This window comes from Chlamydotis macqueenii, chromosome 27 (assembly GCF_036417535.1).
Source record: "Chlamydotis macqueenii isolate bChlMac1 chromosome 27, bChlMac1.mat, whole genome shotgun sequence".
Lineage (NCBI taxonomy): Eukaryota > Metazoa > Chordata > Aves > Otidiformes > Otididae > Chlamydotis > Chlamydotis macqueenii.
In genome coordinates this window covers 5,313,844-5,338,660 of record NC_141582.1, presented here as the reverse complement: position 1 = coordinate 5,338,660, position 24,817 = coordinate 5,313,844, and the positions used below count along the sequence as shown (strand labels likewise).

The window sequence follows — 24,817 nt, the reverse complement described above, 5'->3', positions numbered from 1 at the left end:
CTGGTGGTGCCCATCCCTGCTTTTGGCACCCCGGCCGTGCCAGTGGCACCCCGGCCGTGCCCGCGGCACCCCGGCTGTGCCAGTGGCACCCTGACCGTGCCCCTGGCACCCTAACCGTGCCCCTGGCACCCCAGCTGTGCCCCTGGCACCCTAACTGTGCCCCTGGCACCCTGACCGTGCCCCTGGCACCCTAACTGTGCCCCTGGCACCCTAACTGTGCCCCTAGCACCCTGACCGTGCCCATGGCACCCCAGCTGTGCCCCTGGCACCCCAGCTGTGCCCCTGGCACCCTAACTGTGCCCCTGGCACCCTAACCGTGCCCCTGGCACCCCAGCTGTGCCCCTGGCACCCTAACTGTGCCCCTGGCACCCTGACCGTGCCCCTGGCACCCCAGCTGTGCCCCTGGCACCCTAACTGTGCCCCTAGCACCCTGACCGTGCCCATGGCACCCCAGCCATCGCTGTGGCACCCCAGCTGTGCCCCTGGCACCCTGGCCATGACTGTGGCACCCTGGCCATTACCGTTGCACCCTGACCATGTCCATCAGAGCTCAGCTGTGCTCGTGGCACCCTGGCCATCACCGTGGCACCCTGACCATGCCCATGGCACCCTGACTGTGCCAAATGGCACCCTGGCCATTGCTGTGGCATTGAGGTGGCACCTCAGCTGTGCCCATGGCACCCTGGCCATGCCCGCGGCACCCCAGCCATCACTGTGGCACCCCGACCGTGCCCGTGGCACCGCAGCCATCGCTGTGGCACCCTGGCCATCACCGTGGCACCCCAACCGTGCCTGTGGCACCCTGACTGTGCCTGTGGCACCCCGACCGTGCCCATGGCACCCCAGCCATCGCTGTGGCACCCTGGCCATCACTGTGGTACCCCAACCGTGCCCGTGGCACCCTGGCCATCACCGTGGCACCCCAGACATCGCTGTGGCACCCCGACCGTGCCCGTGGCACCCTGGCCATCACCGTGGCACCCCAACCATGCCCGTGGCATCCCAGCCATCACTGTGGCACCCCGACCGTGCCTGTGGCACCCCGGTCATCGCTGTGGCACCCTGACTGTGCCTGTGGCACCCTGGCCATTGCTGCGGCACCCCAACCGTGCCCGTGGCACCCCGGCCATCGCTGTGGCACCCCGACCGTGCCCGTGGCACCCTGGCCATCGCTGTGGCACCCCGACCGTGCCCGTGGCACCCCGGCCATCGCTGTGGCACCCCGACTGTGCCCGTGGCACCCCGACCGTGCCCGTGGCACCCTGGCCATCACCATGGCACCCTGGCCATCACTGCCACACCTCGGCCATGCCCGTGACACCGGGAGCCCTCTTCCCGCAGCCCCCCACCCGCCACGGGCAGCCCGGCCGGGGCGTCCCCCATTCCCACGCCCGCGGGGGGGCCCGTTCCCGGCCCCCCACCCTCCCGGAAATCCTTCCCCAGCCGGTGTGGGTGGGGGGGGGAGCCCCCCCTCTCCGGACTCGCCCCCCAGCTTCCTGCTTCCCGCTGGGCAGGACAGAACAATTCCCGGCCGGCCGCATCCTGCCCGGTTTGGGGGGGGACACGGACGCAGCGGGGGGCACCCCCCACCCGCCCCCACGGGGGACACCGGGCAGGGCCGGGGGGGTCCCGGCGCAGGACGTGGGTGAGGTGGGGCCGCCCGGGTGGGGTGGGAAGCGGAAGGGCCCGTTTCCTTCTCGGTGACGCGGGCCCCCCCGCGCCCCCCGTAATCCGTCACGGCTGTGGCGGTGGCGGGGGGGGGGACACGACACGCAACGATCGGGGACCCGCCTGTCCCGCCCCCCCCGCCCCGCTGCGTGGGGTGCCCCCCGGCCTCGTGACGCCCGGCTGTCAATGCCCGCCTTGTCCCCACCGCCGCCCGCGTGACGCCGTCTGGGCCGCTGTCGATGCCCCGTAACCCTAACGGGGGCCGGGCGTGTCCCCCCCAGGCTGCGTGTATGTCCCCCCCCCGCCACCTCCCCGGCGCCATGGCCCTCGCCTCGCCGCTGGCCCTCGCCTCGCTGCTGGCCCTCGCCGCCGCTGCCACCGCCCCGGGGTCCTCGTGGAGCGCCGTGCCTCGGCAAACTGTCCCCTACGCGGGTGAGTACCCTGTGTGTCGTCCCCCCCAACCCTGGGGGGCTCGGGGGAGGGGGGAGCAGCTTGGGGAAACTGAGGCACGGTGGGGTGGGCGTCTCGGTCCCGTCCCTCGCTGACACCGGGGTGACATTGTGGTGGGTGTAGTTGTCCTCGCCTCGGGTGGCTTCTGTCCCTCCAGCCACGAGTTTGTCAGCGCGGCAGGACCCCCTGCCCCGCGTCGGTGTCCCTGTGCCGTCGCCCCGTGTCCCCACCGTGTCCCCGTGCCCTGCCCTCGCCCTCCGTCCCCGGCCCTCTGCCGCGCCAGCCCCCCGAGATGCCATCCTTTGGCCGTGCCAGCACCCGCTGTCCCTGTCCCGTGCCAGCACCCTGCGTCGCCATCTGTGCCGTGTGCCCTGCCCTGTGCCGTGCCAGCACCGCTGTCCCTGTGCCGTGCCGTGTCCCCATCCCTTTGCCACGTTCCGCTGGCCCTGTGCGCTGCCGGTGTCCCCTGTCCCATCCCCGCGCCCCTTTGCCGTGCCGGCGTCCCCGTGCTGTCCCCATGCCGTGCCGCGTCCCCTGTCCCATCCCCGCGCCCCTTTGCCGTGCCGGTGTCCCCGTGCTGTCCCCATGCCGTGCCGCGTCCCCTGCCCCATCCCCGCGCCCCTTTGCCGTGCCACCGTCCCCGTGCCGCGTCCCCTGCCCCATCCCCGCGCCCCATTGCTGTGCCAGTGTCCCCGTGCCGTCCCCGTGCCGTGCCAGCCCCTCGTCCCCGTCCCTGCCCGGAGGCCCTGGTGCCCCCGCGTCAATGGGGCCTTTCTGCGGGGCCTGGGGGCGGGCGGGGGGGGACAGCGGGGGGACGCGGGGTCTCTCCAAAGGCCGCTGTGTTCGTCCGGCGCCGCCAGCGCCTGCTCCGGTGACAAAGAGCCCTTTGTGCGGCGCCGGGGCCGGGGGGCTTCCGGCGATGGTTTGGGGTGGGGGGGGGGGGCGTGGGGGTGCCAGCAGTGCCCACTCTGGGAGGGGGTGTCCGCGGGGCCGGCAATGGCCTCGTCCTGATGTCCCCATGTCCCGTCCCCCCCCCCAACTCCGGACCCCGCAGAGCTGAAGGACGCGGCCAAGCGCTTCTCGCAGGGGGGGGTCTCGCACTACCTGACGTTGACGCTGGACGAGGCCGAGGCGCTGCTCTACGTGGGCGCCCGCGAGGCCGTCTTCGCCCTGGCCACCGGCACCGTGGAGCTCAAAGCGGCGGTGAGGCCCCGCGGGACCCCCGAGGGGGGGGATATTTTGGGGGAGGGGGGCGTATTTCCGTGTTTCCAGCCCGCTGAGCCTTTTTTTTTTTTTTTTTTTTTTCTGTCCCCAGATCTCCTGGGAAGCTCCCGTGGACAAAAAAGCTGAATGCATCCAGAAAGGCAAAAACAATCAGGTGAGGGGGGGCGTGGGTGCTGTGGGGGGGTTACAGGGTGCCCCCCCCACCCACTGCCACCCTCTTAACTGGTTATTTCTCCCCCCCCACCCCTCAGACCGACTGCTTCAACTACGTGCGCTTCCTGCAGAGCTACAACAGCTCCCACCTCTATGCCTGCGGCACCTACGCCTTCCAGCCCAAGTGCACCTACATCGTGAGTGCCCCCCCCCCAAAAACCCGTTGCCCCCCGCCGTCCCCGGGGGTGCCACCCGCCCCCCAGCCTCACGAGCATCATCCGGGGGTGTCCCTGTCCCTAGGGGGGTCACCCAGGGCTCTGTAAGGGGTCTCTGGGGGGTTGTCCTTGCACCCAGGAGGGTTGTCTGGGGGGTGGCTCTGTCCCCAGGGCCGATTTGGACGTGGGGGCGACGCAAACCGGGGAGGGGACGGGGACCCCCACCCACGCTTTTGCCCCGCAGGAGCTCTCCGGCTTCACCCTGGACCAAGTGGCTTTCGAGGACGGGAAGGGGAAGTGTCCGTACGACCCCACCAAGGGACACACCGGCCTCATCGTGGGTAGGTGGCACCGCTGGGGTCGAGGGGGGTGCCCGCCGCGCCCCCCCGGCCCCCCGCTAAACCCTTTCCTCGCAGACGGGGAGCTGTACTCTGCCACCTTCAACAATTTCCTGGGCACGGAGCCCGTCATCCTCCGCAACCTGGGCCCGCACTACTCCATGAAGACGGAGTATCTCACCTCCTGGCTGAACGGTAGAGTCGGGGGGACGCGGTGGGGGGCACCCCCTCGCCCCGGCACGGCGTTACCCTCCCCTTTTCGCCCCCTTCCTCGTCTCCGCAGAGCCCCACTTCGTGGCTTCGGCTTACGTGCAGGAGAGCGCGGCCAGCAGCACCGGCGACGACGACAAGGTTTACTTCTTCTTCAGCGAGCGGGCGGTGGAGTACGACTGCTACGCCGAGCAGGTGGTGGCCCGCGTGGCGCGCGTCTGCAAGGTACGGGGAGGGGACGACCCGCTCCGGGGACGCAGGCCCGGCGCGGCTTCGTTCGCCGAGCGTTCCGGCCTTGTTTTGACGGCGCCTGGGCGTCCAGGGTGACGTCGGCGGTGCCCGCACGCTGCAGAAGAAGTGGACGACCTTCCTGAAGGCTCGCTTGGTGTGCTCGGCGCCCGAGCAGGGGCTCCATTTCAACCGCCTCCAAGCCGTCTTCACCCTGCCGGGCGCCGATTGGCAGGGCACCACCTTTTTCGGCGTTTTCCAGGCCCGCTGGTGAGCGCTTTGGGGGATGCGGAAGCCGCTGGGTTTGCCCGTGACCGGCGGTTCCCCCTAAGAACCTCGCGCCGTCCCTTTGCAGGGGGGACGTGGACGTCTCGGCCGTTTGCCAGTACCACATCCTGGAGGTGAAGAAGGCGTTTGAGGGGCCCTACAAGGAATACCGGGAGCAGGCGCAGAAGTGGGGCCGGTACTCGGACGAGGTGCCGAGCCCCCGTCCCGGCGCGGTGAGTGCCGGTTCCGGCGGCAGGAGGGGAAGGAGATGGCGCGGGATCCTGACGCCGCTCTCCGTTCCCAGTGCATCACCGACTGGCACCGCCAGAACGGCTTCGCCAGCTCGCTGGAGCTGCCCGACAACACCCTCAACTTCGCCAAGAAGCACCCGCTGATGGACGAGCCCATCCTGCCGCGCCGCGGGCGCCCGCTCCTCCTCAAGAAAGACGCCAACTTCACCCAGCTGGTGGTAGACCGGGTGTCCGGGCTGGACGGTGCCGTCTACGAGGTGCTCTTCATCGGCACAGGTACGCGCCGCGCGGGGAAGGGGACGGCGGGGGGCTCCCGGGCGTGGTGCGGGCGTCCCTCACCGCCCGCCGCGACCCGCAGGCGACGGCTGGGTGCACAAGGCCTTGAACCTGGGCGCTCGCGTCCACCTGATCGAGGAGCTGCAGGTTTTCGAGCCGGCGCAGCCCGTGGAGAGCCTGGTCCTGGCCGGCCGGAAGGTGAGCGGCGCCGCGGGGCGGGAGCTGGTGTTCGGGGTGTCTCCTCGCTGTCACCTCACCGTGTCGCGTTGCCCGTTCTTCTCGCAGAAGCTGCTCTTCGCCGGCTCCCGTTTCCAAGTGGCCCAGTTGCCCCTGGCCGACTGCGGCCGCTACCAGTCGTGCACGGACTGCGTCCTCGCCCGGGATCCCTACTGCGCCTGGAGCCGCAACGCCAGCCTCTGCGTCCGTGCCGACGGCCTCAACGGGTAAAAGGGGCTTCCCCGGGGGATGGCGTGGGACGTCCCGCTGCCCCGCGGGGCGCCCCCCTCACCTCCGCCGCCTCCTGCAGATCCCAGCTGGTCCAGGACGTGCTGAGCTCCGACACCCGCGCCTGCGCCCTGCCGCAGGTGGCCAAGCAAGGTGAGACCCCTCCCCAGCGCCGCGTGGAGCCGGGAGAGGGGGGGCAACACGGGGCGCTCACCCTCCTGACTCGGCCCCTCTCCCGCAGGGCAAATCACCCCCAAAAACGTGACGGTGGTGGCGGGCACCGACCTGGTGCTGACGTGCCGTTTGGGCTCCAACCTGGCCCAGGCGCTGTGGACCTTCGAGGGCCGGGCGCTGGCGGCCGAGCAGGCGCTGGTGCTGCACGACTCCCGCCTGCGGGCTCTGGTGGTGCCGGGAGCCGGGGCGCAGCACAGCGGCACGTACCGCTGCTTTTCGGAGGAGCGGGGCGCCCGCTTGGGCGGCGAGGCGTACCGGGTGGCGGTGCTGGCCGGTCCCGGCGTGCCGTTGGAGACGCGGGCGCCGCTGGAGAGCCTGGGGCTGGTGTGGGTGGTGGCCGTGTGCCTGGGCGCCCTGTGCCTGGTTTTGGTGCTGGTGGTTTTCTCCCTTTGGCGACGGCTGCGGGAAGAGCTCGGCAAAGGCGCCAAAGCCATCGAGAGCACCCTGGTGTACCCCATCGAGCTGCCCAAGGAGCCCCCCAGTCCCCGTTTCGTGCCCAGCGCCGCTTCCGACTCGGACGAGAAGCTCTGGGACCCGGCCAGCTACTATTACTCGGACGGCTCGCTCAAAATCGTGCCGGGTCACGCCGCCTGCCGCAACGGCGGCCCTCCCGGCGCCGCCTCGCCGCCCAACGCCATTCCCGGCCAACCCCTCCACTCGCCCACCCGCATCCACCTGGGTCCCCTCCGCGGTTCCTCCTCCAACGGCTACATCCGCCTGGCGCTGGGTGCCGAAGAGCGGCCGCCCTGCGCCGATTTGGCCGAGGAGCTCCGGCGCAAGCTGCAGCAGCGCCAGCCCCTGCCCGACTCCAACCCCGAAGAGTCGTCGGTTTGAGCGGCCGGCGAGCGTCTTCCCCGCCGCCCGGCAGCCGTACCTACCTCAGGGCCCGGCCTGGCACCCGGCGCGGGGGACCCCGCTGCCGGCACCCGGCGCCGGGACACCACCGCCTCGGCACCGGCGCCCGGCTCAGGGCGGGGATGCCGGTGCCGGCACCCATCTTGGACACTGCCAGCGCCGCGCCGGCACCCGTTTTTGGGAGCAAAACTGCCACCCCGGTGCCAGCACCCATCTTGGAAACTGCCAGCACGGCACCGGCGCCCGTTTTTGGGACACGACTGCCACCCCGGTGCCGGCACCCGTCTTGGGCACTGCCAGCACGGCACCGGCGCCCGTTTTTGGGACACGACTGCCACCCCGGTGCCGGCACCCGTCTTGGGGCCGCGGCACCGCGTTTGGGGCACCGGCGCCCGTCTTGGTCGCCGCGTCCGCCTTCGGTACCGTGTCCCGGGCGAAGGACCGACCTCGGCGACCGCCACCGGCCCGGGGGGTCACCGCCCCCGCCCAGGCACCACCGAGCCCCCCCCCCCCTCCGGGCCCCCGTCCCGCCCGGGGCAGCGGCCGCAGGATGGTTTTTTGGGACGGTTTAAGAAGCGATCGGGTTTTTTTTCCTGAGAACTTTTTTAACACCCCTCCTCCTCAGCCCCGTGGGGGGGTTTCGTACCCCCTCGGCTGTAAATACCCCCCCCCACCCGCCTGCCGCCCCCCCTGCACGCCCCCCGTTTTGTATGACCCCCCCCCCCGTGTAATTTATTTGTTACCAAAATATATTTATTTGCTGTAAATACATGAGTATTTTTATATTAATAATAAAAAGGACTAAAAAAAAAAAATAAGCTATATTTTGGAAGCGAAGCCTGTGGGGCTGTGTCCGGTGCTGGCTGGGGGGTGCTGCCCCCCCCCGCCGCTGAGCTCATGGAAAAAGGCCGCGTTTGGGGCTATAAAAGGGCATCGCGGCGCCTTTCCCAGGGCAAGGGGGGGCCCGGCCGAACCCCCCCCGGGGCCTGAGGCGGCTGCTGGCTCCATGCCCGTGCCCCCCCACCCCCCCCGGATGCCGGGGGTCAGTGTGGGGCGCGGGGGGGGCGCGTTGGGGGGTCCCTGGGGAGGCCCTGCCGGGAAGCTGGGCGGAAGCGGCACCCGGGGGCCTGGGAGCCGGGCCAGGGGCGTGGGAAGCGGGGCCGGGGGCGGCCCTGGGCCCCCCCCGGGGGGTCGGGGGAGGGGGGGGGCAGAGCCCTGGGGCCCCCACAGCTGGGGTGGGGGGGGTGAGGCTCGGGTACCCCACAGCTGGGGCAGGGGGAGGCCTGTGCCCCCCCCCAAGTGTGGGGGGTGATCCCTAGGAGCCCCATATTCGGGGGGGGAGCTCTGGGCCCCCCATATTCGGGGGGGAGCCCTCAGACCCCCACATGGGGGGGGAGCGGGCACAGCCCAGCGCTGGGTGGGGGGGAGCGCCCTCTGACGGCAGCGAGGCCCTGCGCATGCGCCCTGCCTCTCCGGGCCCGGCGCCGTTCGGCTGCTTTCGATTCCGCTCGGCCCTTTCCGCCTCACTTCGGTCCTTTCCGCCTCCTCACAGCTCCCTTCGTTCCTTTGCGCCTCCTCTCGGCCTCTTTCGGCTCCCTTCGGTCCTTTCCGCCTCCTCTCGGCTTCCTTCGGTTCTTTCCGCCTCTTCTCGGCCCTTTCCGCCTCCTCTCGGCCCCTTTCGTCTCCCTTCGACTTCTTTCGGCTTCCTTCGGCTCTTTCCGCCTTCCTTCGGCCCTTCCCGGGGTCTCTCGGCCCTTTCCGCCTTCCTTCGACCCTTTCCGCCTCCTCTCGGCCCCTTTCGGCTCTCTTCGGTCTTTTCCGCCTTCACTCGGCCCTTTCCGCCTCTTCTCGGCTCTTTCCGGCTGCCCTCGGCCCGCATGATGGCGGCGGGTCGCCGTTCTCCGCCCGGTCCGTGCTGCCCGTGCCGGGTGGCGGTGCCCAGCGCGCACCAGAGCCTGCCCGAGATGGACTTCGAGAGGGGTCAGGGGGTCAGGGGGGCGGGGACAGGGTCTGGGGGGCAGGCAGGGCCGGGGACGGGTGGGAACGGGGGGAGAGTAGGGGTGGGGCTGGGGTGCGGGGGCTCAGGGAGGGTTTGGGGTCCAGGCAGGGCCGGGAGAGCAGGGTCTGGGGTCCAGGAAGGGTTTGGGGATGGGATGGGCAGGGTCTGGGGTCCAGGCAGGGCCGGGGGATGGGATGGGCAGGGTTTGGGGTCCAGGCAGGGTTTGGGGATGGGATGGGCAGGGTTTGGTGTCCAGGCAGGGCCGGGGGATGGGATGGGCAGGGTTTGGGGTCCAGGCAGGGCTGGGGGATGCTGTGGGCAAGTTTTGGGGTGCAGGAAGGGCTGGTAGATGCTGTGGGGAGGGTTTGGGGTACGGGACAGTTTGGGGTACAGGCAGCATTTGGGGTCCAGGCAGGGCCGGGAGATGCCATGGGCAGGGTTTGGGGTACAGGCAGGGTTTGGGGTACAGGCAGGGCCGGGAGATGCCATGGGCAGGGTTTGGGGTACAGGCAGGGTTTGGGGTACAGGCAGGGCCGGGGGTCCCTCCCTGTCTGATGCGCCCCCCTCTCCCCGCAGGGATCTGGTCGGCGGCGCGGGACGGGGACGAGCCCCGGGTGCTGCGGCTGCTGGAGCGCGGGAGGGAGCCCGGCCAGCCCGACCTGGCGGGGTACACGGCGCTGGTACGGGGGGCGCGGGTACGGGGGGGGGGGGGGGGGGGAGTGCTGGGGAGGGCACAGACAGACACCCCCTGCCCCCCACAGCACTACGCCAGCCGCAACGGGCACCTGGGGGTCTGCCAGCTCCTGCTGCAGCGGGGCGCCCGCTGCGACGCCCGCACCCCCGGCGGTGCCACCCCCCTGCACCGCGCCAGTTACTGCGGCCACCTCGCCGTCGCTCGGCTCCTGCTGGCCCACGGCGCCGATCCCGCCGCCACCGACGACGACGGCTGCACCAGCTTGCACAAGGTGGGTGGCGGGGGCCGGGGTGTCCCCTCGCGCCGCGCCGCATCACCCGCCGGTGACGGACGTGTGTCCCCCCCCCGCAGGCGGCTGAGCGAGGCCAGCGCGAGCTCTGCGCCCTGCTGCTGCGGCACAACCCGGCGCTGGCCGACATGCGCGACGCCAAGGGCCGGCGGCCGCGCGACGTGGCCGCCGCGGAGGCGAGGGACCTGCTGGGTACCTGAGGGGGACGCGGAGGGGCCGGGAGAGCCGCAGCCGCCGCGCCGTGGGACACCCGGTGCCGCCGGACGCCTGGCACCCAACGCTGTCGCCTGTGCCGGGTGCCGGCGTGGGCTGGGAGTCACTGAGCGGGGGCCTGGCAGCGGCGAGGGGGGGGTCACAGCGCCGTTTTTCGGCTGCCGAGCCCTCCCGTGGCTTTTATTTCCTTAAAAACCACTAAAAATGGGGCAAACGGTGTTTTGTCGAAGCAGGTGTGGTGGTGGGGGCACCCCGTACCCCGTCAGCACCCCGAAAACCCAACCGCGTGGCTCCGGCGCCGCCGGCCGCTCTCACCCGCGGGCAGCGGCGCCGGAGCTCCCTCCTTCCCGATTTCCGGCACGGGACGGCGCGCGGCACCCTCGACGCGCAGAGAGCACCCGCTTGAAGACGACATGGCGGGCGCCGAGGCGGGGGGGACGACGCGGTTCCCCCATTTTCCGCATTTTTCCCCCCTTTTTCCACGTTTTTTGGGGCCGCCCTGAGATTTCCGGGGGGGGGCGCTTTACGGCGCGGCACGACGAGATCGACCGATGTACAGATATAAATTTTTTTTTTTATTGCCCAACTGGCAACCCCCCGCCCCGCCCCGCCCAAACCCATCCAATAAAAATTCCCAACAGTCGCTTTCCCAACCAGGAGGGGGGGTGGGGGGGGGTCACAATCGGGAGGGGGAGGCCCGGCCCCCCCCGCACCCCCCTCCCCGGGCCCGGCCTCCTCCAAAAATACAAATCAAACGTGATGCGAAAAATAAATACGAATTCCTGGAGGTGGGGGGGGTTGCATAGAGGAAGATTTAATTAAAAAAAGGGGCTTTTTTGTCTTGGTTCATTATTATTAATTATTATTATTATTATTATTATTATTATTATTTCTAGTATTTCCCCACGGAATGACCTAGGCTCTGATCGTCGAGATGTGATTAACAAAAATAATTAACCTTCTCCCAATAACTTACAGATTTCACCCAGGGAAGTTGTGCTTTTTTTTGGGGGGGGGGGGTTGGGGTGTCCCTCACCACCCCCCCCACCCACCGGGCACGAAGCTCCGGGGACCTGGGGGGGGTCCGGCCGGTGCTCACCGGGGGTCCCACGTCCTGCCCTGAGGGGTCACCAGGGAATTCGGGGGGGTCCCGCGGTGCTGGGGAAGGGGGGGGGACGCAGCGCTGGCCCCCTCCTGCCTGTACAACTTTGGTCGCTAGCTTTGTGCCGCCCCGAAAAACCGGATCTTGCACCCCCCCCACCCCCCACCCCGCCTCACCGATCCCCCCCTCCCCGTTCCGGCACGGATACCCTGAGACGCCCCCGCGGCGGGGGGCGGGGAAGGCACCGAAACCGCCGGGGGTGTGGGTGGGGGGGGGCCGTCCCTGCCGTCCTCAGCACGCTCGTGACACCGGTGGGCGGCGGAGGGCTCAGCGCCAGACACGCCGAGCCCATCCCCTCGGCCTCGGGCCCACCGAGCTCACCGCCGCCGCCACTGCATCCCCCGGCGCCCCGGGCCAGCGGGAGAAGGGGGAACGGGCGCGGAGAAGGGGTCGTGGCGTCGCCCCGCTTCATCCGGGACAAGGATGCGACATCCCCGGCCGCCTTTGCGCCCCAAAACCGCCGTAGAGGGGCCGGGGTGCCCGTCCCGGGGCGGGGCTGCGGTGAACCCTCCCCCCCCTCCGAAACGGCGGACGAGACCTGAAGCTCCCTGAGCTGAACGAGCGCCGGCGGCGGGCGGAGAATCGCGGCGTCTCCGCCGTCATCCGTTTAAATTAATTAAAAAAAAAAAAAAAAAAATCGGCCAGTCCGGAAAACAGCAGCAAATCCCGGCTCCGTTTCCCAGTGAGCCGCCGCCTCCGGCTTCTCCGGCGACGCCGAGGAGACGCTGAGCGTTTCCTCGCGGGGTAAAGGGTCCCTAAAAAAAAAAAACCAAAATCGGGCGTGCGAGGTCCCTTCCCGGCGCGTGCCGGCGGGGCCGGGGTCAGATGGAATTTTCCAGGGGGCTGTGGTTGCTGCGGCGGCTCAGGCAGTTCCTCTCGTTCAGGAGACTGGTGGTCTCGTCGGCGGCGGCGGAAGGTTCCGGTTTTTCCGGTAAAGCCGCGTCCGGTTTGGGAGCGTTGCTGTCGGGGGATTGGGGACAACTGTCCATGCGGGAGGTGGCCAGGCCCTTCTGGTATTCCTGCCGCGTGATCTGCGCCGGGAGGGGGGAAAAAATAAAAAAAAATCAAAATCACGGAGGGACGGCGGGAGCGGTGCCGGACGGCGTCCTCGTCCCCGCGCCGCGGAGCGCCAGCCTCACCTTCACGAACTGCAGGTCGGTGAGGGCGCGGACGCTGAAGTCGGCCACGTACTGGGCGCCGGCGCTGAGCTGGTTGTTGCTGCCGCCGACCGGGGAGGAGACGGAGTCGGAGCGTTCGTGGTAGCTGAGCGACGCCGAGCGGTTCAGGCTGCCGACGTGGGACGGGGAGCGCGTCTCTGGCGGGGCGGGACGGGACGGGCGGGGTTAGGCGTGTCGCGTGCCCCCTGCGCCCGGGGAGGCTCCGACGCCGCGCTGCGCTGAGGCCTGGCGGCTCGGTCACGGCGCGCTGAGCCCCCGGCGATGCCGGCTCCAGCTCTGGAGCGACGGGATTGCGCGCGCCATGGCCGAGCGCTGCCGGCCCCGATCCCTGCGTGGCCACCGACCGCGGCCAGTCCGGAGCCGCTCCCATCCCCCCGCCCCCGGGGACGCGGGGACTCCCCAAACCGGCCCGCGTGGGGCTGGGACGAGGCGGGGGTTACGGGGACGCGGAGGAGCGCGGCGACGCGCTCGGAAAGCCGCGGTGACGCAGAAGCGCGTGCAGCGGCGGGGAGAGCGGCACTTCCTCGCCGGCCGGCCGGTGCGGGACAGCCACCCTGCTCCTCTGCCAAGGAGAAATCGGGGCGGTTACGGGGGCGCGCGGGACCCCAACGCCGCTGCGAGTGGCGCTGCCCCAAGCTCCAGCCCCACGCCGGCGCGGAAACCGCCTTTCGTCCTCCGGCGGCGCCGGGACGCGGCCATCCCTGCGCACGCAGCCGGGCGAGACGGCGAGCAGCCGCCCCCGGCGCGAGGGACGAAGCGCCCGGTGCCGCGTTAACGCGTCAGCCACGCCCAGCCCGGCGGGCGAACGCGGCGGCAGCGGGGTTTGGCACGCCTCGCAGCCGCGCCGGTTACCCGGCCGCCTGGCAAGCGCCGACCCTCACTTTGCGGGCGGGCGCCGGGGCGCTGGCGCAGAGAGACGGACGACGCGACGCATGCACGGAGCACGGAGTCAGGAGAAGCTCCCGAGCGAGGGACAGGGCGGCTGCGGGCACCTCGCCCCACCGGGAGCCCGCGGCACCCCGGGACAGCTCGGAGCCTCCGGAATCTCCCGTTCCCACCGGAATCGGGGCGGGAGGGCTCAGCTTACCGGATCCAGGCGAGGGGCCCAGGGCCATCACCCCGTAGTAGGAGAAAGCTCCCGCTTCAAACTTCATGCATTCCTTGCCGGCTTCCACCTCCACCTTGCCCTGGACGGGAGGAACGGCGGCGGATTCCGTAAGCCGCCGGCTGGACGGGACCCCCACCCCCGCGAGGGACCCCGCGCCGCCGCCCCGCGTACCTGCAGGATGAGGATGAAGTAGTCGGCGGCCTTGTTCTTGCAGTAGAGGAAGTGGCGCGGGGATTTCTTGTTCTCCTCGTCGAATTTCAGCTCCTGGATGACGTTGGAGTATTTGAGGAGCCGCAGGAGGATTTTCTCCGAGATGTAGGTGGGGGTGAAGAGCGTCACCTCTGAGAGGGGGAAGGGGGGGTCAGAGCCGCGCTCCTCCTCCCTCTCCCGCCCCAGCGCGTCCCCCCGTCCCCGCTGGGTCAGACTGGGCCCCTCCCAGAGTCACGGGGGGGCTTCCCTCCTCCCCAAAAACCAAATAACTCACCCGTGGAGAGGAAGCGGTGAGCGGCCAGCAGCAGCTGCGGGGAGACCTTCACCTTCAGCTCGTTGACGGGGTCCTTGAAGGCCGAGAAGTCCGGCTTGTTCTTCTGGTCGCCCACTCGCTTCTTGCTGCGGTTGTCGGCTGCGGGGAGCGGGGTGTCAAGGGTTGGGGGGGGCGCCCGGCGGGACCCCCGGGCGCGAGGAGAGGGGCCCGACCCGAAACCTACTGTAGGTATCCGACTCGTCCAGGATCTCCGACTTGATGATCTCCTCGATGACGTCCTCCAGCGTCACCAGCCCCAGCACCTCGTAGAAGGGGTCTCCCTCGCCCTCGTTGTTCACCTTCTGCACGATGGCCAGGTGGGATTTCCCTGCGGATAAACACACGGATGTTGGGAAGGAGGCCGCCCTCGGGGCGCCCCCAGTCCCGCCGCTGGGTCCCAGCACCCAGGGATGTCACCGGGAGCAGCCTGTCCCTCCCTGCCACCCTTCCTGGGCAGGAAACAATAAACCAGTAAAACCCACACAATAAACCAGTTAAAATCGGGACGAGCCCCCGGGCTGGGCGCTAATTCCCGGTGTAATGGCAGTAATTAAGTTTACGGCAGCGGCGCCTCGTTCCGTGGGGCGTGGGCTTGGCGAAGGGGGCACGGGAGAAGGGACGCGTCCCCAAAGGAGCGGTGCGACGTCACCGGAGCGCGCGGCACGGTCCCGGCGGCGCCGGGTGGGCGCCCGTGGGTGCTGGGGCACGGCTTTCGGCCAGCGGCTCCCTTCTCTCCGAATTTCCTCGTCGGCTCCGGCGAGCTGAGCCAGGGCTGTCCCAGCCCGGAGGAAACGCTCCGGGCACCCGGTGCCGCAACAGCCGCCCCATCCCGGAGCCAAAACATCCGGGGAAAGGAGCCAAGGGCAGGTGGCCACTGCCCGGCCGGCCCTGGCCACCAGCAGCCACGAGGCCGTTTGCCTTCTTCCAGCTAAATCCCAGCTGCCGGGCGCCCGCCGAGCCTCTCCGTGAGCTGGCTTCGTCCCAAAATCGCACCGAGCCACCAGGAAAAACTCCCTGGAAGAGGAACGTCCAGGGAGAGGAGCCGAGCGGCCGCGTGGAAAACCGTGGCGCGCCCGGGCCGGACCGACACACCCGCGGGACCGGGATCCTTGAGGCACAGAGGGGCAACCGAGGCACGGAGGAAAGCGACGTTCCCTCCCTGGCCCGAAAAAAAACCAAATCCAATCACTTCGGCCTCCTCAAGCAGGGCGCTCGCTCCCGGGCCAGCAGCAAGGCGTCCTGCTCGCTGTCCCGCTGCAAGGCGGCGATGAGCAGAGGGGGGGAAAACCCCAAAATTGTTGCGCGGGGCGTGCAAACGCCTGGCCCGCCCGCGGCGGCTCCGGGTGGGGGATGAATCGGGCAGAGGTTCCTCTCCCCGAGCTCGGCGCGGAGCGGCTGGCGGCGAAACAAAGCCGCCCCGGAGCGAAGCAGGGAGAGATCCCGCCGCCGAGCCCCGCAATTAGGGCGCTCAAACACGCGGGAAATTGCTTTTTCCCGCTTTAGCGTTCCGCCGGGAGAGTGTCTCTCGTTCCCATCCAGGTCCCGAGCGGCGGGGTGGCATCCACGGGGATCAGGGATCGGAGAGGGAGCTCAAAACCAGCGCGGGCAGCGGCCCCACAAATCGCCCGCTCCTGATCCCAGAGAGGCAGCGATGGAAAAAATACCAACGCAGGACGTGGGCGGCTTTGTAACCGGATCGAGCGGGCTGTAAATCCCTTAATAAGGATTCGGCGGGGGAAAAGCCGGTGCCGGCAGGCGGGATAACTCCGGGACTCCGCTTCTCCACGGCCGCTTTTTGGCAAGGGGACGGCCACGCGCGCGGTTCTTGAGCCGGCACGTGATGCGCGGAAGGAAAAGCGTTTGCCGGGAAGGTTTGTCACCGGCGAGCCCTCAAGATCCTGTCGGCACCGCAACTGCGAGCGGCGCCGAGCGGCGTTGTTCCCGCGCCGGTATTTTTGGGAGGCGGGAGCAGAGCCGCCGTGTCCTACCCGCGCTCAAAAATCAGCCAGGCTTGGCCCCACCAGCTCCCAAATCCAGGCTCCCGCTGCCGGCGGGACGGTTATCTCCCCTAAATCTCCCCAAGACCCCCCTCAAAACGCCCCCAAACCTGCGCCGGGCGAGGGTTACGGGAGCCGGAGAGGGGCGCGGCGTCGCCGTCGAAGGGAGCCGAGCCCAAACCATTTCTCCAGCCGCTATTCGAGGGCCCGCGGGGCCGAGAATTTCAAACGAGGAGGAAGTAAACACTCCCAGCGCGTTTCTGGAGGCTGGCGCGGCGCCGTTACGCGCCGAATCCCGGAAGCCCGGGGCCGGCGGCGGCGTCCCGGGGCGCCCGGTTCCCCTCCGGATCGCGACGGACCCCAGGCAGCCCTGGCTCGGGCAGCTCCAGCCCCGGAGGCCAAAACTCCGGGGAATTTCGCTTCCAGCCTCCTGCGAGGGGAGGAAAGGAGCAGCCCTGGGGAAGCGGCGTCACCCCCCTGACCCCCTCTCACCCTTTTTGAACTCCTCCAGCATGGCGTCCAGCTTGGTGTCGTGGAAGACGACGTGGACGGGGTGGTTGTAGAATTTGGTGATGGTTTTGAGGGGGGTGCAGTCGTCGGGGTCGACGAAAGCCAGGTCCTTGACGTAGAGGATGTCCATGATGTTGGAACGCTCGTCCTCGTAGACGGGGATGCGGGTGTAGCCGCTCTCCATGATCTCCGACATGGTGTTGAAGTCCAGGATGGCGTCGCTGTTGATCATGAAGCAGTTCTCCAGCGGGGTCATCACGTCCTCCACCGTCTTGGTACGGAGCTCCAGGGCTCCCTGGATCATGTCGAGCTCTTCCCTCACCAGGTCGTTGTAGGGTTCCGTCACCTTCAACATCTCCACCAGCTTCTCCCGGTTGTAGACGGTGCCGATCTCCTGGCCCAGGATGCAGTCGAGGAGCTTGCTGATGGGGTAGGAGAGGGGGAAGGTCACCAGCATGAACAATTTGGTGACCGCGATGGTGTTGGCCCCCACGGCCAAGCCGTGGCGGGAGCAGAGAGCCTGGGGCACGATCTCCCCGAAGATGACGATGCCGATGGTGGAAGCCACGACGGCGCCGATGCCGGAGCCGATGAGGTCGTCGAGGAGGATGGTGAGGGTGGTGTTCACCAAGACGTTCCCCAGCAGCAAAGAACAGAGCAAATAATTCCCTTTCCGGCGAATGGGTTCGATCTTCCGGGCGTAGCGCTTCTCCTTCTCGGTGCCGCAGCTCTGCACGATGCGCAGCTCCATGGGATCCAGCGCCATGAGGCCCAGGTTGAGCCCGCTGAACATCCCCGACAGCACCAGCAGCCCGGCGATGAGAATCACCTGCAACCAAAGCGGCAGCAAGGATTTCTTCTCTTCCAACACCACGACGCGGCTGTCCGGGCCGCGGTGGGGTAACCAGGGTTGGCCGGGTCGGCGTTGGGTGCAGAGGACGTAGGTTTTGGCCCGCTCGTCTTTGCGCAGGGGGCGGACGCGGACCCTCAGCAGGGCCGAGGTGTCGCGGGCTTCGGCCAGGCCCGGCTGGACCAGGAGATCCTGCGAGCGCTCGGGGCAGGTGCCGTTGGCGACCGACAGGTTGGCGGCGGGGCGGAATTCGGCGAAAGCCACCCGTTCTCCCGTGCGGGGGCCCAAGCCCAGGCCGTAGAGCCGCAGTAAAACCTCGCTGCCTTCCGTGACGAGGATGGGCCCGCGGCTCGGGGCTCCCGCTACCGGTTTCGTGCTCTCTTCCAACCGCATCCCCAGGATCACGCTGTCCCCCGCCGGCACCGCCCCGCCGGGCGAGGCCAGCGGCAGCAGCAGCAGCAGCAGCAGCGGCGGCAGCGGCGGCAGGAAGGGAGGAGGAGGAGGAGGAGGAGGAGGCGGCCGGGAGCCCCCTCCGCCGCCGCCGCCCCCGGAGCGGCCGCCGCCGCGCCGCCGCCCGCCGCTCGCCGCCATGTTGGGTTCTGGTGGAAGGCGGGGGGGGGGGGACACGGACGACACAACGGCTCGCCACGCCCCCCCTGCCCCGCCCTGTGGAGGGACGTCACGGGCAAGGCGACGCCCCCCTCGTCCTCGCTTAAAGGGGCGATGGCGGAGAGGGCGGGGTTAGCGGAGCGCGGTGGTAGAGGAAGGGGACGCGCGGGGGGAAAGGGGGGCTGCGAGAAGGAAGGGTGGGTCGTCTGGGTGGGGGGTGTCCCCTGGGAAGGAGGATGTTTGGGGGGGAGGCACTAGGACCTAGGAGGGGGAAGAATTGGGAGGGGGGCACTAGGACCTGGGGGGACGATGGTGAGGCCCGGGAGGGGCGACGCTAAGGCCCTGGGGGGGCACTAAGACCTGGCGGGGCGGGCACTAGGACCTGGGAAGGGGACGGCACAAGGAGCTGGGAGGGGGCACTGGGACCTGGGGCGGGCACTGGGTCTGGGGCAGCAGTACCGCTGCCGCGTGCTCGACGCCGGTGCTGCCCCTTTAAGGCGAGCGGAACTACATCGCCCATCACCCCCCTCGAGCTCTTCCCGCCTCTGAGTTGACAGACAGCCCGCGCCGCCAACCGCCACGCGGCGCGGCGGGGCGGTGGCGGCCAATGGGCGAGCGAGGCGGGGCGCGGTGAGCCAATGGGCGCGCGAGGGCGGGGCGCGGCGCGGGAGGCGGAGGGAAGATGGCGGCGGCGGCGGGCCGGTGGCGGGCGGGCCTGGCGCTGCTGGCGGTGGCGCTGGGCCTGGGCGGGCCGCGGGCCGAGCAGACGGAGGAGCACCTGAAGCGGGAGCACTCGCTCTCCAAGCCGTACCAGGGTGAGTGGGGGTAGGGGAGCCTCCTCACGGTGCCCGCTGCCCCGTACCGGTGCCCGGTACCGACGGTGCGTGTGGGCCGCAGGTGTGGGCTCGTCCAGTTCGGGGCTGTGGGACCTGTTGGGCAACGCCATGGTCATGACCCAGTACATCCGCCTCACCCCCGACTTGCAGAGCAAGCAGGGAGCCGTCTGGAACCGAGTGGTGAGTCTGAGGGGTGCGGGGGCACCGGGGTGTGTTGGGGGCCGTGGGGTGCCCCCCCCCCCCCGTGGGCGTGGAGTAGCGGAGGGGGGGACCGGAGACCGGGTTTGAGGGGTGCGGAGTGAGATTTGGAGGAACTGGGGAGTAGGGGGTTGGAGAGTGGGGTGGGGGTCGTGAGGAAGGGGGTCTGGGGGGGGCGTGTGGACAGGACTGCGCGGGGAGAGGGGGATTGGGATTTTGGGGGGCTTCAACTGGGGAGGGGGGTGGTGTTAGGGGGGCTGGGCGGGTCTGGGCCAAATGAGGGAGCATGGGGGTCCAGGCCAGCAGGTGTGAGGGGTTTATGGGGTGGGGGGTGTGGTTTGGGGGGCTGTGGGGGCACAGGGGGTGTTTGAGGGTGGAGAGGTCGGCGGGGGGGGGGGACTGGGGTGGGCTGTGGGGCCGTGAGGAGAGGGTGGCGAGAAGCTGGCTGGGGGCGTAGAGCGGGGCGGGGGAGAGCCTGGGGGCTGGAGCTGGGGGGCTTTGGGGGCTGAGGTTTTGTGCCCTGGGATTCACCCTGCGCTTTCAAAAATACCCCGTGCCACCAGCAACAATCCGCCACGCTCAGTTTTCACGGTTATAAAATATTGCAGGAGAATTTGGGGGTTTGATATTTTTTTTTTTTTCCCCCCCACTTGGGTTCACGCCTCCCACGGAATCTTGCGGCTCCCACGCGAAGCCACCGCCTGGCTTCACAGCATCACACGAGCAAATCTGTCACCGGCTCGTCGTGTTGCGTGCCCGTTAGCGCCGGGAATTCGTTGGTAGCTCGAGAAATAATTGGCTCGTCGGCAATTAAGAAGCTGGAGCTGTTCCTCGGGCTCGTTCTGCTCTTTTTTTTTTTTTTTTTCTGAGTTATTGGTTTTGCTGGAGTTGTCGTTGCCTTAAAATAACGCGAGATATGAATTGTCCCTGGGCTTTTTATAGCTCTGGGTAACGACAGATTCCCTCTGCTTAACGACCTCCCCTGGGATTAATTAGTTCTCGCTGGCTTCCGAAATACAGGACAGCGCCGGTGGCAAGAGAAACGGCGAGCGGGCCGGCCCCGCGCCCTCGTTTCACGCCCTCGCTTCTTCTCTTGCAGCCATGCTACCTGCGAGACTGGGAGATGCAGGTGCATTTTAAAATCCACGGGCAGGGCAAGAAGAACCTCAACGGGGACGGCTTTGCCATCTGGTACACCCGAGATCGCATGCAGCCAGGTAACGCGCCGGCGGGAGCCGTGCCGCCGCGGGAGGGTTGCGTGCCGCCTTCTCCCTGGCCCGTGGGCTCGCTCGGGGCGATCGCGGCTGGGATTTGCGGCGGCGGCTGGGGAACCGGAGCGTTTTGGGGCCTTAGGGCTGGTTTTTGTCTCGCCCCGGCGGGCGAAGAGAGGGAGGAGCGATGGCGCGCGGGGCTGCCTCCCGGCCTGGGCACGCCGCGTTGTGGCGGTTTGTGGCCCTGGGAGGCTGGAGTCGGCTCGGGGGTGGGCGACTTCGGGATCGTTTGGCCCTGATTTTGAGCCGGGCGATGTAACGGGACGTGTGGGAGTCAGCTCCTTAAAAACCGGGCTGGAGGAAGCCAGATCCTTGCCCGGCGAAGGGAAGGGGATTTCATCTGGCTGCTGCTCCGTCCTAGGGAAGCAGGCGGGGACAAAAAACCCCTCGCCGCTCGTCCCCCGCCACGGTGTCCGCCCTGCCGTGGCGTCCCCTGACCCCCGCGTCCTCCCCGGGGTTTGGGCGTGGGGTGGGGAGATTTGAGGGTAAACCTGAAACTGAACCTGCGTGGTCTGGAGAGAACAGCACGAAGGCAGATGGGCGCCGAACCCTTCCCAACGCCTGCCTGGCCCTGCCGCCCTCCTTCAGAGCCTCTCCTTCCTCCTAGGACCTGTTTTCGGAAGCAAGGATAACTTCCTGGGCCTGGGAGTGTTTGTGGACACCTACCCGAACGAGGAGAAGCAGCAGGAGGTGAGGTTGCAGCTCGTGTTGCCGCCGGTGCGGCTCTTTGTCGGCGCGGCGCGATCTTTTTTCAGCCTCCTAAACCAGAGACAAAATATTGCTCTGCTGCTTCTCCGCCGCTCTTCCCCGCCGCGCTCTGCGTGCCTGTTTTCCCTTCCCAGCGAGGCGCCAACCCTTCGGGGACGTGAAAGGCTGCGGCGTAGTTTTGCGGTCAGCTTTACCCGCGCAAAAACCTTTCAGGGCAGGAGAAAATGAGCTGGTGGCACCCCCTCTGTGCTCTCTGGAGGCTGCCGGCACGTTGCGCTGCGGAGAAGGGGGCGCAGAGGGCATTAAAACAGTGCCCCGGTGCTGGAATGGCTCTCGCCGCTCCGAAAACAAAGCCAGAGCCTTCCCTAATTTTAGCTTCCGCTTAAAAACGGGCGCTGTTCTACCCCAAGGCCTCGGCACCGACTCTGCCGCCCCGCAGGACCCTCGTTCGCCCCGGGGAGGGAGGCAAAAGCCTCTCCGACCTCGGAGCTGCCGAGCGAACGTTGAGTAACCGCCGGCTTTTGTTCAAACGCCCGAAGCAGCCGGCTCTGGCGCAGGGGTGGACTTTGCACTCGTAAAAAAAAAAAAAAACAAAAAACCCTTCCCCGAGCTGCCTGGCGCCGCGCTACCGGCAGCGCTCAGGGGATTAGCGTGGTGTTGGGTGGCAGCAGGGTGGCAGCTCCTGTTTTTTTGAGGTAAAAGGACGCACGGCAGGGTTTAATTAAATTAAATAATTGGTGGAATTTGAGCGTCTGGCTTCCCAGCGCAGCCTGCAGCCGGAGGGGGCTGCCCTGCTCCGGTCAAGCACCGAGGAAGGGAAGAGGTGGAGAAATGCGACGGTGCGGGGGTTTGCAGCTGCTTTCTCTGGCTTTAGTAGGACAAAAAAAAGAGGTTTTTTTCTCGAGGGAAGAGGGGCAGGTTGGTTGCGGGTCCCCGGGGAGCGGCCGTGCCCGAGCTGCTGCGCCCCGAGGAGGAGAAACGCCGCTCGACGCGACTTCCACCCGCCGGCGCCGTTTCCTAGCCGCACGCCCTGGGATTCGGCACCGAACGCCTAAACCCTTCTCTGCCCTCGCCTCCGCTGAGCCGATAACGCGCCGAGCTCCCTAGGGAGGAAGTTTCCGGGTTGCGGGTTAACGCTAAACCGCGGTCTGTGACCGTCTCGCTTCTGTGCTCTCTCTTGCTTTGCCATAACCCCGGACTGGCAGGCTCAGAAGAGGAGGTACAGCCCGGGAAATCAGGTATTTGCGCGCGTCGACCTGCACGTTCCCAAGCTGCTGGGTTTCACCCTGGCTCACGGTCGAGGAATTCCCTCCTCCGAGCTCTGGAAATCCGTGCGTGAGCCGGGAGGCTGCATGGGAACCGGCTGTGCTCCGTCCCTGACGTCTGGGGGCCGAGGAGAGCTGGGGGATGAAGCGGGATCGTGCCGTTGTCTTGTTGAGATGGATTTTTTTTGGGGGGAGCGAAGGAGTTCGGGGTCAGCTCTCAAGCCCGGAGGCATGCCGGGCTGCGCGGCGGCCGGTAGAGCCGAGCCGAGCGCGGAAACTCACCCCCAGCCTCTTTTTTCCCTCCCCTCCCCGCCTCGCAGCGCGTCTTCCCCTACATCTCGGCCATGGTGAACAACGGCTCGCTCACCTACGACCACGACCGCGACGGGAGACCCACGGAGCTGGGGGGCTGCACCGCCATCGTGCGCAACCTCAAGCACGACACCTTCCTGGTGATCCGCTACGTCAAGAGGAGGCTGACGGTGAGCGCCGCCCGCCGGGACGGGGCGGAGCAGGGCGGGCGGCGGAGCTGAAGGGCACCCGCTCCTTTCGCAGGTGCTGATCGATATCGACGGCAAGCACGAGTGGCGAGACTGCATCGACGTGCCGGGCGTGCGCTTGCCACGCGGCTACTACTTTGGGACGTCGTCTGTCACCGGAGACCTCTCGGGTACGGCCCCGGTTTTGTTTTTCGAGCGCCTCCGGCGGCGTTGGGTGGCTGGAGGCGCGGCTCGGCACCCGGTGGGGCTCACGGAATCGCATTGGGACCTTTCCGTCCTTGAGCTGCGAGCGGGAGCTTTGTTTGTTGTCCTGCAGCAGCTCCTGAGGAGGGAAAAGCTCGCTCCGGGCGCGTCGCTCTCCCGAGCGCGTTGTCTGGGCAGCGCTTCCCGCTTTCCTCGAGCTCCCTGCAGGGCCGGCCTCTCCTAACGACACGACTCTTAACGCTCAGGCGGAGGGTCTCTCTCCAAAACACGCACCTCGGTAGGAATAAAAATAGGATGAGCACTGAAAAAAACAAAACAAAACCAAAAAATAGAAAATCTTCTGTGCTCTCCTGCCTGGGTTAGCCCTGAGGGAAGGAGCGAGTGTCGCTGCAAACGCCCCGGGCGTTAGAGCCGAGCCGCGACGCTCGCTGCCGCTGCCTGGCTCTGTCTCTGGGACACCCCTGGGTGTATTTTGCTTTGGATTTTCTAACCCGAGAGGTAACGAGAGCCGGCGTAAATGGGGTTTTGCGGAGAGCTAAAGCCCTCTGCCTTCCTCAGCACGCTGTCCCAGCGGCGGCTGAGGCGCTGTGAGGCCTGGCGTTGCCCCGCTGTGCCCCTTCCCACAGGTTTTAAGCCCAGGTTGAGTTTTGCCTCGATGAAAGCACGTTAATGGCCGGTGTCTGGGCCCGTTGGCTCCGACAAAAATTCCTCTTCTCTCTCGGCTCGGCGCACAGGGAGCTGGCCCGCGGCGCTTGCAGAGCTCCGCCGCGGCGAGCAGAGGAAGCAGGGCCGCGCCAGGCCGCTGCCAACGCCTTCCCTTCGGCTGGCCGGGCGGCAATAACATCCCGCGGCGCTCCAGTCCCCGTCCGGAGCCGTTATTTATCGGTGCCGCGTCTTCTGCTCTGCTTCCAGACAACCACGACATCATTTCGCTGAAGCTTTACCAGCTGACGGTGGAGCGGACGCCGGAGGAGGAGAAGCGGGACAAAGACGTCTATCTGCCGGTCGTGGACAACCTGAAGCTGCCGGGAAGTGAGTAGGAGCCGCCGGCGGCGCGCGGGGCGGAAAGGTGGGACCGGCAGGGATCTGTAGGGCGGCGCTTGCGCAGCGGAAACCGCGTCGTCTCGCCGACAAACGGGCCGAGCTCCGTACCCCGTCGTTCTCGCCCGCCGTACGACAAAACCGCCGTCGCGGCCCGTCTCCGTTTGGCTCCTTCGGAGAAGCGCCCGCACGCTGGCCGGCTTCCGCGGCGCGGGGCTCGCTTGGGGGCTCACGGGGTGTTTTTTCTGGCTCTGTCCCGCAGTGGAGGCGCCGCTGGAGCCCATGAGCGGCCTGGCTCTTTTCTTAATCGTCTTCTTCTCCCTCGTCGCCCTCGTTTTCGCCATCGTCATCGGGGTCATCGTCTACAATAAGTGGCAGGAGCAGAGCCGGAAACACTTCTACTGACGTGGCAACCCCGCGGGGCGGCCCGTCGCTGGGCCCTGCTAGCCACATCCTGACTCTCACCCGTCCCAGACCGGCCAGAGCGCGGCGGGCCGACCCTCGTGGCCTCCCAAAAAAAACCACGGCGCCCGTCCCCCCGCCCCGACTCGGAGTTCGGCTTTGGGAGCTGGTATACGGAGGAGGGGCCGTGCCGCGGGGGGCGTCTCTGCCGCGCAGGGGGCCCGAACGCGGGCGGAAGTCGCCACGCCGACTGAGGGACGGCGCCTGCGTTCCTCACCCGCCTCCTGCTGTTACCGCTTGCAGTGTTACCCCTCATCCCGAGGGATTTTCCAAGCTGTTCATCCCGCTCCGGCTCCTTCCCATCGCCTGCCTTGAGCTGTCTTTGGAGACCAGGCTGATTTTTTTTTTTTTTTTCCTATTTCTTTTTTTTAATTTCTCTTGCAACCC

General features: G+C 68.0%; 4 protein-coding genes across 6 annotated transcripts; 3 read left to right on the top strand and 1 right to left on the bottom strand.

Annotated features, from left to right (window-relative positions):
* The first annotated feature begins 1,802 nt into the window (after nt 1-1,802).
* SEMA4C (semaphorin 4C) lies at nt 1,803-6,905 on the top strand. The gene is made up of 14 exons (XM_086767807.1): nt 1,803-2,100; nt 3,173-3,321; nt 3,434-3,496; nt 3,594-3,692; nt 3,955-4,051; nt 4,127-4,243; nt 4,332-4,483; nt 4,581-4,756; nt 4,842-4,986; nt 5,058-5,280; nt 5,363-5,478; nt 5,566-5,723; nt 5,807-5,877; nt 5,966-6,905. Exons 1-14 carry the CDS (start codon nt 1,908-1,910, stop codon nt 6,790-6,792), a joined length of 2,586 nt encoding a protein of 861 aa, XP_086623933.1. The 5' UTR covers nt 1,803-1,907; the 3' UTR covers nt 6,793-6,905.
* A 1,416-nt stretch (nt 6,906-8,321) lies between these two features.
* ANKRD39 (ankyrin repeat domain 39) lies at nt 8,322-10,992 on the top strand. The gene is made up of 4 exons (XM_086767741.1): nt 8,322-8,793; nt 9,389-9,492; nt 9,574-9,777; nt 9,858-10,992. The coding sequence occupies exons 1-4, from the start codon at nt 8,691-8,693 to the stop codon at nt 9,993-9,995; spliced, it is 549 nt and encodes a 182-aa protein (XP_086623867.1). The 5' UTR covers nt 8,322-8,690; the 3' UTR covers nt 9,996-10,992.
* CNNM4 (cyclin and CBS domain divalent metal cation transport mediator 4) lies at nt 10,802-17,927 on the bottom strand. Its single transcript, XM_086767737.1, has 7 exons — nt 16,469-17,927; nt 14,164-14,307; nt 13,941-14,078; nt 13,628-13,797; nt 13,436-13,535; nt 12,310-12,485; nt 10,802-12,201 (listed from the first exon to the last, which is right to left on the bottom strand). Exons 1-7 carry the CDS (start codon nt 17,925-17,927, stop codon nt 11,992-11,994), a joined length of 2,397 nt encoding a protein of 798 aa, XP_086623863.1. The 3' UTR covers nt 10,802-11,991.
* Nucleotides 17,928-18,612: 685 nt separating this feature from the next.
* Nucleotides 18,613-24,397, top strand: LMAN2L (lectin, mannose binding 2 like). 3 transcript variants are annotated; one of them, XM_086767738.1, is made up of 9 exons: nt 18,613-18,760; nt 18,843-18,961; nt 20,079-20,196; nt 20,858-20,940; nt 22,164-22,196; nt 22,544-22,705; nt 22,779-22,893; nt 23,840-23,959; nt 24,231-24,397. In XM_086767738.1, the coding sequence occupies exons 1-9, from the start codon at nt 18,628-18,630 to the stop codon at nt 24,371-24,373; spliced, it is 1,026 nt and encodes a 341-aa protein (XP_086623864.1). In that variant the 5' UTR covers nt 18,613-18,627; the 3' UTR covers nt 24,374-24,397. The 3 variants fall into 3 exon arrangements, with proteins under 3 accessions (XP_086623864.1, XP_086623865.1, XP_086623866.1); XM_086767739.1 differs by lacking the exon at nt 22,164-22,196; XM_086767740.1 differs by lacking the exon at nt 18,843-18,961 and having other exon boundaries at nt 18,650-18,760.
* Nucleotides 24,398-24,817: the final 420 nt, after the last annotated feature.